This window comes from Bubalus bubalis, chromosome 7 (genome assembly GCF_019923935.1).
Source record: "Bubalus bubalis isolate 160015118507 breed Murrah chromosome 7, NDDB_SH_1, whole genome shotgun sequence".
NCBI classification, from domain to species: Eukaryota; Metazoa; Chordata; class Mammalia; order Artiodactyla; family Bovidae; genus Bubalus; species Bubalus bubalis.
The window spans coordinates 59375542-59387820 of record NC_059163.1 but is presented as its reverse complement, the minus strand read 5'-3'; the positions used below and the strand labels follow the sequence as shown (position 1 = coordinate 59387820).

Below are 12279 nucleotides of genomic sequence, written 5' to 3'. Positions count from 1 at the left end.
GTCTGCTTTAGAATGCCATCCAGTAGAAAGTTTACACTGTATATCCATCAGTATCCGGGCACCTGAACAGTGGTTTAACTTGCTGTCATATGAGGGCGTCACACACAGGCTATATAACATCATTATTGTGGTTTGCACTATCCTTGACTTCTCCCAGGGTTTACACTGGGGGCTGAGCTTGCAGTAGGTACAGACATCATCTTTAGGCCCAACATCTTTGATCCCAGCTCTGCTCTCCGCCATATGTGTGACCTTGGCCTAGCCACTTAGTCTTTTGCCCCTGCTCTCTTTTTATTTACGTTATTGGTTATAATTATTTTTTCTTATGTTATGGTCCTTTCAACATTGGGTTTAAGGACCAGCTGCCTAGTACAGAGGAAGTACAACGGTTATTGTCTCCTCAGACTCCCTTCTGTCACTTTCCTCCCCATATCACTTTTTCTCCAGCTTTTCTGCCCCCCTTTCTACTTTATCTTCTGCATTCCTCTCTCCCTTATATAACAAATTCTGTAACAGAATATGAATTCTCTGGTTTTAGAACAGCTGTTTTCTGGAACTTCAAATAAATTCTGGTTGTATCTACATTCAACCCAAGTAGGTGCATTCGTAATAGCTCATGAGTTAATTATCATTTGAACCAAATCAGTTTGTTTTTTTTTTGCGGGGTGTGGGGGAGTTCATCCACTCTCTGATACATGAGAAGAAGAAAATGAATCTCCTGCCCCAGCTGCACCAGTAGGGAGACTATCTGATGGTCTTTTCATTGTTACCCTTCACAATTGTATAGCACTCCTTTCCCACAAAATTTAAAAAAAAAAAAAAGGAACTTTTCCAAGTGTTTTCAAAGGAGTTATTTCATTTTCCCAAAACAAGCATGTGGGAGTTAGAGCAAATAGAGAACTGATGAGCCAAGACATAGTGAGTCTCCTGTAATCACACCATTAACAACAGCAGAAGGGACCTGGGCTGATCTCCTGGTTCCAGATGTGTGCTCTTCCTGCCAGTTTTAGATCATATCTAGCCAGTTGCATCTGCTTCTGTACTTGAGTGGAAGGAAAAACAGACCAACCAAAATGGGGGGGGCTTCCCTGGTGGCTCAGTGGTAAAGAATCCACCTGCAATGTAGGAGACATGGGTTGGATCCCTGGGTCAGGAAGATCCCTTGGAGGAGGAAATAGCAACCCACTTCTCTTGCCTGAAAATCCCATGGACAGAGGAGCCTAGTGGGCTACAATTTATGGGGTCGCAAAGAGTCAGACACAATTTAGTGACTAAACAACAACAACAAACCAAAAGAGGCTGAAATTTAGTGACTAAACAACAACAACAAACCAAAAGAGGCTGAATTGCCTGTTTTTTAGAATGAGGTATGTCTCTGCAAGGTAACTGGTAACATGGCTTAGCACTTGTAATTGTTCGTGAACAGATGATAAAAAAGATGCTCTAAAGCCAGCTGCTCACAAAGGGAGGGGTCCATTGACTATAAGGGGTTATTCCAAAGTCTAGGTTATTATGAATTACAATGTAACACATTTCCGAAGAAGAATATTCGAAGGCAATATTCTGTGCTCTGAATGCTGCTGAAAAGAAAGCATCTCTTTTTTTAAGTAATGTTCTTTTGATGATCTCAAGTTAAATGGCTTTTAATGATTAATGAGTAATGTGCTTCTTCTAATGCTGATCTAAGAATGCATTTTGCCTCTCAGAAAATTGAACAGAGTAGCCACAACTGGAACATGTACTCTTCAAGTAATTCTCTCACAGATGTGATTAAGTAATGTCTTGGAGTATGCCCAGTAGCAGCCCACATAGGAAACCAGCTAGCCAGGAAAGAATCACTAGAAACCAAATGCCTGGTACCATTTCAATGAGGCAGCCCCAATATTTGCCTTAGGAAGCCATTCCTTTTCAGGGGAGGACTACAGCTTTGAAATCCATTTTGCTTAATCATAAAGTTGTAGCTTTAGAAATATTTATAAAGTCACTCGGATTCCTTTTGTTACTTATTTACATGTATGAAAGTGTATTTAGAACAAAATCTTGAAGATCAGATTTCCCCATTGAGTTGTGTGCATGAAATTGTAGCAAACTTCACACGAATGAGCTTGGACTTCCCTGATGGTCCAGTGGTTAAGAATCTGCCTACCAATGCAGGGGACACAGGTTCGATCCCTGGTCGAGGAAGATTCCACATGCTTCATGGCAACTGTGGGCCGTAACTACTGAGCCCACGAACCCTAGAGCCCGTGCTCCAAAGTGAGAAAAGCCACCTCAAAGAGAAGCTCTTGCACCCCAACTAGAGAGCAGCCCTCATTCTCCTATGACTGGAGAAAGCCTGTGAAGACCCAGTGCAGCCATAAATAAACAGCGGAAAAATTAAAAAGAGGGATCAGCTTAATTCAGAACAATGACCAGGTCTCTGGTATTTACTAGGTATTCTAACTTCCTACTTATAAAGATCTCAAAACAACCTCCTTAAAAATAAGCCGTGAAGAGAGCAAGGATGAATGAAATCCCAAGACCCTGAGCCTCAACCTACACCAATGTCTGGCCCTTTCAAGATGGACTGCTGACCCCTCTCAAGAGTATTACTGCCTTCCGATGCTGCCAGCATCTCTGGACCCTAGAGTAGAGATTCATGGTCTGGTGTTAGGACATCCCCCCAAAAATTCCTCAAGACTAGACAACTGTAAGGACGAAGTTTGCAAGTGGATTTCTGAACCTTGAAATATCAACAGCTACCGTTGAGCAGATTTTTCATCTGGACCAAAGGTTAAGTGCTTTGTGTGCATCACTCACAGCAGCCTTCTGAGATCCAATTAATATACCCATTTTACAGAGAGGAAACTGAGGCACGGAGAGTGTAACTACCTTGCCTGGGGTCTACCATCAGTGGTAGAGCTGGGATTTACAGCTGAAGCTCACAGCCTTTTAGGGTACCTTTTTTGAGCCTGACATTTTTACAAAGTGAGTAACTGAAGCAGTGATCATAATTACTACCCAGAAACTATTAGATTCCCAACCTTTAAAATCTAATAACTGGGAGAGACTTCTGAACTCACCTGGGATTCTCTCCCAGTGTCCCAGAAGCACATAAGATACATTTAACTGTTCATTTTTTTCCTTCAGCACTTTATTTCCTAAAGTTCTCTTAAGATGAAAATTTTGAGTCATGACATTAAAGTTGAAATTTTAAAGTAAACTGATAAACTTTTTTTTATTGAAGGATCCTAATAATGGGCTTTTATATTTAAAAAAAACTGTCCATAAATCTCTTCACTTATCTATTTTCTGTGACTTATACATTTATATAACTGAAGTCCTTGTTCCCTACCCCACCCCCACCCCCCACTAGTTCATGTTCACTTTTCCATGTATCTAAACTGGCTAAACATCATTCTTCCGTATCATCCCTCTAAGCATCAGGGTAGGAAGGTAAAGTGAAAGTGAAGTGAAGTCGCTCAGTCGTGTCCAACCCTCAGCGACCCCACGGACTGCAGCCTTCCAGGCTCCTCCGTCCATGGGATTTTCCAGGCAAGAGTACTAAGTGATACTCAAAACTGACAGTTTAAAAAAAAATAGAAAAAAACACAGTTTTCTTTGCTAATAATTGAGAAATAAGTAAGGTCACTCGAGATAAAATGAACCTTTTTATTCTCTTCCTAGTCACTTCTTTGGGTGCCTGAAAAAGTTGTTGATAAGAGATGTATTTATTAATATATTTTTACCAAGATAAAAAAGTTTTATTTCAGGAACTAAGTATTTATTTTCCTTTCCACCAGTCTTTCCCCCCACCCGCCCCCTATGTTCTTGTATAACATTTTAAGAAATTTAGATTCACACTTAAAAGAAAAAGAAGTCTTTTGTCCTAGTTAGAGACCAACTACATAAGCTTGTAATGTATCAAGTAATTAGTCATTAGGGAAGCGAATGGATGGATTAGAACTTGTTAATTACTTACATCAATCAACAGGAGAAGCCTGAGAAAACTACAGATTTTTCCTGGCTCTTCTTCATCTGCCATTTCTCTCCACCAACTTCCTTTCTGAAAAAGAGGAAGTTCATAGTAATGATGTTTAGCAGGATTTTATTTCAAACCCCTCCCCCACCCCGGAAAGGTATGAAGGCACAGGAAAAGGCGGGTGTGGGAGAGGAGCCAGGAAGGTGGGGAGGATGGCGGGCATCTGCTGAGGGCCCTGGAGCTGCACCTGGGTTCTGGGTGAGGTGCTCCCTCGCCTGACCACTAGCCCTGCCTCAAGTTCTCTCCCAAGGAGGAATACCAGTGACAGTAAAGGTCTGAGTTTGTTAAGACAGCATGCCAACTTTTTTTTTTTTTTTTGAAGATCAAAATCAAATGTAAGCCTCTTTAAGAGACTCAAACTAAATGCCAGTTACATAGAGGATAAAATATAGATACATCCTACAGTGTGGTTGCCTGAGACTTAGGAGTTTGACCTCATGTTTTCCCTGAAAGAACAGTAAACAGAAACCAGAGCTGCCTGTGAGAAGACACAGTACAGTGTTTAGCCTCCAACCACCAAATTCTGCAAAGCAAATTTCTTTTGAGGGAAAGACCCTCCCAGCACTCCGCACCTCCCTCTAGCATAGCACCTAACCCTTCTGACTGTCATTACTTATCTACATGTCTGTCTCCCCCTAGAGTGTGAGCTCCTCCAGGGCAGGAACCCTGTTTTTATTCATCTTTGTGTCCCGGTGCCAAGCACAGTGCCTGGCTCATGGTAGGTGCTCACTCCATGTTTGTTGAATGAATATAGCAAAGTGCTTCTTGGGTTGATCAGCTAATTTCTTTCTGTTTATTTTGTTGGGTTTTTTGTTTGTTTGTTTCTGCCCGGTGTTGTTAATGCTTTTGGTAGCCTGAAGACAAGGATCTTGCAGCTCACCATTTTGCATTTGACATTGGCTTTCCTAGGAATCACCCTTCAGTCATCGTGCAGCCCGGGAAGAGACCTTTACCTGTGGAATCTCCAGACACGCAAAGGAAGCGGAGAATACACAGATGTGATTATGACGGATGCAACAAAGTGTACACTAAAAGCTCTCACTTGAAAGCACACAGAAGAACACATACAGGTATTAAGAGACTCACTTCATTTACCTTCTTAAGAAGTACTGGAATGGAGTGTTAAATGTTCTGTCTTTGAGAGATGACTACAGAGATTTTTTCAGGCATCTTGAAAGTTACCATAGTCAGCTACAGCTGTCTCTCGTCAGTTGTGAAGAATGAAGTTTCTGATGATGATGATGTGTTTTTATAATAGAACATAGTCAGGGTTATCTACACAACAAGGCCTCTCACCACGTGCAGTTCTGTGGTCTGTGTAGTAAGAGGGAGAGAAGGGCATGACAACTCCACTGGGAGCAGAGGGGAAAGTGCCCTTAACCATGGGCCTATGTTACCCAAGACGTGGCCTCCATGTAGGCTGTCATTTAATAAGTGTTGTACATTAAAGAATAGTTCTTCATGCAGAACAAGTAAATGCAACAGTTAACAGAAATGGAATTCAAATGGAAATGGAAGTCATTGAAGGGAAGAAAAGTAAAGAAATATTGGTAATTATCATCTTCTAAAAGTGAGGGAGCTTGTATGCCATTGTCTGCCATATTTGTTCTAGGGTATTTTCCAGCTTGCCAGGTGTTGAATGTAGAGCAGGCAAGGCAGATCTTATAAAAACTGTTAAATAGGTGAAGAAAACAAAATTGCCCCCTGGGCTCATGAACAAAACATCTTAAGGAATTCGTACAAAACTATTTTAAACAAACCTGATTAATTGCAGTTAGCAGTGGTGATTAATGTTTATGGGAGGCCTCATCTGACATGACCTAAAGTCTTCGATGTGAAAATCTAGCATAATAGTCATCTGCCTCTCTGTACATTTCCTTTACACAGAATGTAGGGGTTTTGGAGCCTTATGAGTCATTCTGGTTAGAAATATTTACAAAAAGAACAATCTGGGATTCGGAAGAGAAAGGAACTAAAGTGTCTGGCAGAGTGGAAGTGAAGTTTTTTAGTACATCCTGCAGAGGAGGCAGAGGAATCCATCCTGCACACAACTGTCCTTCGGTTTCTTCACAGTGTTACTGTGGAGAGAGCTGAGGGCAACAACCTTGCGGTTAGGGGATCACCCAAAGGGCAGTGCCAAACAGATTCGGGAATGCCTCCCCAGGGGCATGAATGGGACCTGAGAGGTGGATGTTATCACATGCCAGCATAAGATTAAAAAGACATTGGGTATTTGGATAACAATTTAGGTGTAGGAAAAATTATCTCTTACATGTATATTCTGTGCAATAAAGTAGGTAGGACAAATTCTGAGTATCATCGAAATTCTAAGGAATGGCAGTCCTTTAAGGTTTCTGGAAAACTGAGGAGACCGTAAATGGAAATGAATCTGTGATGCCCATTACCCATTATTACTAGTTTAAACAGGTAAAAGTGCCATTAGCTGCCTTTTTATTAGTAAAGACCTTTATACTGACTGTCCTTGTGACTTCCCCACAAGTAAGTAAGTAAGTGAAAGGCGCTCGGTTAGTCGTCCAACTCGTTGCGACCCCATGGACTATATATAGTCCATGGAATTCTCCAGGCCAGAATACTGGAGTAGGTAGCCGTTCCCTTCTCCAGGGGATCTTCTCGACCCAGGGATCAAACCCAGGTCTCCCATATTGCAGGCAGATTCTTTACCAACTAAGCCTTTGACTCCCCAACAAGGGTCTTCTTTTTCTCACTTGTGAATTATCCTCGCCCAGGAGAGAGTTGCAGAAACCTGACATCCCCTGACAGGGTGGGGAGAAATTACTCTGTTTTCATTAAAGCATTATACTTAGGCATTGGTGGTGGTGTCTAATCAAAAAGCAGAATGTTGAAATCCCTGACAAATATTTCAGTTCATAGGGACTAAGGGACTTTACATTTTTAGAAAACTATTGAATAAGAAAATCCCATAGACTTTGAATTTGGGCTTCTCATTGAATGGATAATGCCTCATGTAGCTAAGTTTCTAAATAGGTTTACAACTTGAAGGTTGGCAAATACAGATCACTGTGTATTAAGAACAAGTTCGTCGCTAATATTGAGGGCAAACCCAAAATTATTTGGTAGCCCCTTAGAGTGGATTTCAGTGCCATAAATATGCTTTGCTGCTGCTAAGTTGCTTCAGTCGTGTCCGACTCTGCGACCCCATAGATGGCAGCCCACCAGGCTCCACCGTCCCTGGGATTCTCCAGGCAATATGCTTTAAGAACTCTTAAAATCCACCCTTCCCCCCTTTTGGGGACCAGAAAGCCAATTACATATTAAGACAGTTTCTTTTTCTTGTCTGTCCCCTAGTGGTTCATTCATACAGCACTATTATTGAGGATATCTTGTATGATCATATCTTGGAAATAATGTTTGTCAAGAGCTATTTTTCTTAACTTTTTATTTTATATTGGAGTACGGCCTGTTAACATGGGCTTCCCTGGTAGCTCAGATGGTAAAGAATCTGTCTGCAATGCAGAAGACCCGAGTTCAATCCCTGGGTTGAGAAGATCCCCAGGAGAAGGGAATGATTACCCACTCCAGTATTCTTACCTGGAGAATCCCAAGAACAGAGGAGCTTGGTGGGCTGTGGTCCATGGGGTCACAAAGAGTCAGACACAACTGAGTGACTAAGCTCATAGCCTACTGAGAGTGTTGTAATAGTTTCAGATGGACAGCAAAGGTGCTGAGCCTTACATATACACATATGCATTCCTCCCCCAAACTCCCTCCCCATTGTCAAGAGCTTTACCTCAAAAATATTTGCTGTCTTTAATTGTTAATATCCTTTTGTTACTAAAAAAAAAAAATAAGCTCCTTTCCCCCACCTCTCTGCAGGAGAAAAACCCTACAAATGTACGTGGGAAGGATGCACATGGAAATTTGCTCGGTCTGATGAACTCACAAGACATTTCCGAAAACACACTGGAATCAAACCTTTCCAGTGTCCAGACTGTGACCGCAGCTTCTCCCGCTCCGACCACCTTGCTCTGCACAGGAAGCGCCACATGCTCGTGTGAACACCTCCGCCGCCCGCCTCAGCGTGGCCCCCCACCCTCCAGCTCTCTCTCTATCCTCCTTCCCATCAGCTAACTCATTTTTTACATGTACATTTTAATTTCGATTCAGCTGGTCTGAATCTGAATTTATATCATTCAAACTTCCATATGGTCAGTAGTAAATATCCTCTAATCCTCCCTCTCCTTACCACGGGTCAGACCTAAAGAATGTGAACACTTTTTTTTTCCGGGGATGCTAAGCAAACCCTTCTTAGAGATACGTTTAATGTAATGAAAACAAGGGAACATGTAAACTAACATAACCAATTGTCGGTTTCTCCATGTATTCCTCAAGAGAACATCAAAGTAAATGTATTAGAAGTACAGTATCCAGCCTGCTAGTCCTTGCCAGAGACATCCAGACCTATGTGCCCTGTGATCATGTTTGGTGCTCCACAGCAAAAAGAAGGGCATCAGCTTTCACAGATTAGCTAGACTTGCAGCCAGCTGTCTGGCTAGTACAGTCAGCTCTTCCATTGTCCTTCACCTATCTGGCTTGTCAACTTGGATTTGTCACTTCATCTAAATGTACATCCTTTAACCTCCTTTGTGCCTGCAGCTACTTGGGAGGTCTTTGCCACCACTGGGAAGGGAGCCAGAGCTGCTGATTGAGGTGGGTGATGTCTGTCAGTTGAGGGGATGGATGCTCTATTTGCCTAGCATGGAGTTGGAGCAAAGAGGCATGGAACAGAAGCAGAGCAGGGTGGGCAGAGGAGGAAGCCGTCTATTCCTGCTGGGCAAGGGCTTTCTGGTGAGACTTCATCATTTTGTAGCTGGGCAGAGCATTCCCAGAATTTCAGTCTCTATGCATGTTCAGCTGTGCAGAATCCTATTGCAAAGCCAGATACAGTGGACTTCTCCATGCACCTATCTCCGTTTCTACAATGTCCTTAATGTGGATCACCAAGCATTGATCATAGGAATGCCACAAAAATATCTGCCCAGAAATGGTAAAAAAAAAAATCTTTTGGGTAAGGATATGAATGGCCTTCTTTTACCCCACCTATTTAATAGCTTTTTTGCAAACAGGAAAACTTTGAGTGGTAATTGTATTCCCCTATCCAATTAATCATGGAACCTTCATATGGAAACTTTTCTGTTTGAGCTGCAAAGTGCCTAATTGGCTGTCATCTGTGTTCAAAACACATATCATAAACAAGCATCTGCTAATGCTTTAATAGATTCCTTCGATCTAAGACCTGAGTGACACTATTTGTAAATATAAATAGTTGTGAAGCACACATACCTTTCTTGATTTCTGAAAAATCTGGAAAACCACAGTTCAGGGATTCATAAATGTAGCTCAAATTCCCAAATGTTTACTGTCGGAGCTGGCAATCTCCTGTCATTATCAAATATCCTATCAGGAAAGAACAAACTGAAAATGACTCGTGTTTATGTTGAAGATTAATAGCACCATTATTTTAGGGGAAGTTTTTCAAAAGCAGGCTTTTGAGCACTATAGTGTAAATGCCAATAAAAATAATCTACGCATAGAAATGCCATTGGTCCTAAATTTGAAGAAAGTGGGCGACGGTGGTCTAATGTGGGTGCATGTAAGTAAATGCGCGTTCATCCCTCGATAAAGGAAGGAGGAGCAGAGAGAAGGTCGGAATCCTGAAGATTCATCCCAGCCACAACTCAGGATCCAACGCAACCGTAACTGGGAGGAATATACTGTTCAGTTGTTTTTAAAACATCAGTGCATGAGTGATTCTGGAGGCCTGCAATCGTGTGGGGAGCTTACTTTGATGGCGCCGTGTTAATAAAAGTGAGTTGTAGGGACTGCGCACCTAAGAGATCCCGCTTACCAGCCCTCGGATCCAACTGAAAGGAGATGTAGTTGAGAAATGCAGAGTAATTTGTTATGTGGCACTTGGTTTTTATTTTCTTTATTTTTTTCTTAAGCACTGCAAAATTTGTTTAGAATATTAAACCATCCTTATGAGGCTTTTTTTTTTTTTTCCTGTAACTATGACATGAATTGAGGGATTTTTTTTAAAAAATGGCTCTTGGAAAAGTAGGTATTGTCTATATTGTAGATGCTTAGTCACATTCATGCCAAAGTGTTGATAGCTTGAAATGGTTCTTCCACAACACACCGAAGAATAAAGTTGGAGTGCAGAGAACATTTTTTTTTTTAATGAGCTAACCAGTTTGTGCATGTTCTAACCCATCTTGAGGATGGGAAAAGAGTCAAAAAAGGGTAGAAAGTTGATCTTTGCATAATTAGCTTTGAGTCAAAGTCCAGCTGATAGAAAGCTTCATGGGTTCTCATGAAATTTAATTTATGTTTGCTATAGCATATTTAAATTTTTTTCAAAAAAGCAAGCAGGACCCTGCAAAGACTTATTACATTAGTATTCAACCTGATTAGATACGGTAACAAAGATACACTTCATAACAAGGAAACACTTCAACTCTGAAAATAAAGCAACCCAGGAAGCTTTTTCTGTTCCCATGCTTGCCTATATACTTCAGTTACCAATTGGCTGTTGACCAAATTTTCCTTTTTTATATATATTTGTATTTTAATATGATAGTTGAGAAATTTAGTATCTTAGTAATTTTTAGCTGTTATTGTGGAAGACCTCCAATACAAGATAAGGTACCCTTGAACGTGTGGTTTTAATGATACGCCATGTTACTATCAATGGTGATTTTCATTTTTAATATTTTAAATTGATGAGAATGATTTGTAAACATGAAGTTGGTGTTGTATAAATTCTCTTGGTTATAGAATTTCTTTGGTGATTATCCAAGTGTCATCCTGGGGCAGAAGTCAGAAAAATTATATCTGCAACCATCATAATTTTAGAGTTCTAAAATGTGAACCTACATCATAAATGGGCATTAACATTCTAAATCACCTGGTTTGGAGAATGTGTTAGCAGCATAGCTATGTTCAACTAAGGAAATGGCTAAATAGCAGAAGTTTCAAGAGCCTTGGAACATTTACAGGGGAACTCTGTATGTATGTGTACATTTTATTAAACACCCATCTGCACTATCAGTGTTGCACTAATGTGGAATTTGGAAACCTGTATTGCTGATACTGTATATCTGCACATCATTCCTGATTAGATTGTTTAAAAGACAATCTCAAAGGTCTAAGGTTTTAAAATAATTTGGTTGGTTTGAAAATACACAGTCATCTTGAAGGAATCACTGTCATGCATGAAGTTGCTCAGAGTGGTCTTTCTTCTCTTCTTGGTCAAGGTTAACAATTTCTAAATGATTGCCAATTCACTTAAATAATACATTTACAAAGCCATTTTACATGCATTAAACGAGGGCTACAACAATATTATGTTTTACAAATACTAGCACTTTTTTTTTTGCTGTTATGTACTTAGTGTTAGAGGGTCAAAATAATCTTTCTGCTTAGCATCTCTTAAACCATACCTGCAAATATAGCAGGATTATTACATTTACAGTACTTTAATACTTGTATAAACTATGCAGAAATTTTTAATAAAGTGTAATATATTTTATAAGCTAATAAGACTGAATGGGTAAAGGTTTTTAGCATGCATTAGTATACTTGCAAATACTGAAACATTTTGGTAATCTTTCTTACTAAAGATGTGAATGTTTAATGTTCCTTCTCTGTTTCTACTCTGTAGTCCAATGGGAATTCAGTAATGACATTTTGTCATGTCAAACTGTGAACATAAATTTGTACTGTACAGTCCTCATATACTATATACAGTATGCAATATATGTATTATATACTTGTTAATAAAACCATCAGAATATTAAATGTGATCATGTGGTTACTATATATACAGTGATCACTAGGAACAAAACTTATTAGCCAAGTAACATGAAAGAGACCCTTACAAATTTCAAAGTAAATCATCTTTTAATAGGCAGTCATTAATGGAGGGAAAGAAAAGCAGCTCTAACTGGGGGATACACTATATGCATTAACTCAACCTTAAAGCTGTGTCCCTGGTCTTCTGATAAGAAATTTTCTAAGTACAAACCATAAACTTGGAGACAAGCCAGTATGAACCTCACCTAGTGCATTCGTGGAATATTTTATTATGATCCTGCTGCTGCTGCAAAGTCGCTTTAGTCTTGTCTGACTCTGTGCGACCCCATAGATGGCAGCCCACCAGGCTCCTCTGTCCCTGGGATTCTCCAGGCAAGAATACTGGAGTGGGTTGCCATTTCCTT

The 12279-nt window shown here is 40.3% G+C and overlaps 1 protein-coding gene across 2 annotated transcripts in view; it reads left to right on the top strand.

Annotated features, from left to right (window-relative positions):
* Positions 1-11860, top strand: part of KLF3 (Kruppel like factor 3) — a 35483-nt gene extending 23623 nt beyond the window's left edge. For both annotated transcript variants that reach the window (XM_025290180.3, XM_025290181.3), the window contains 2 exons: positions 4931-5091; positions 7877-11860. In XM_025290180.3, the coding sequence (XP_025145965.1) occupies positions 4931-5091; positions 7877-8058 (343 nt within the window). In that variant the 3' untranslated portion in view covers positions 8059-11860. The remainder of the gene's footprint in view (positions 1-4930; positions 5092-7876) is intronic.
* The last annotated feature ends 419 nt before the right edge of the window (positions 11861-12279 follow it).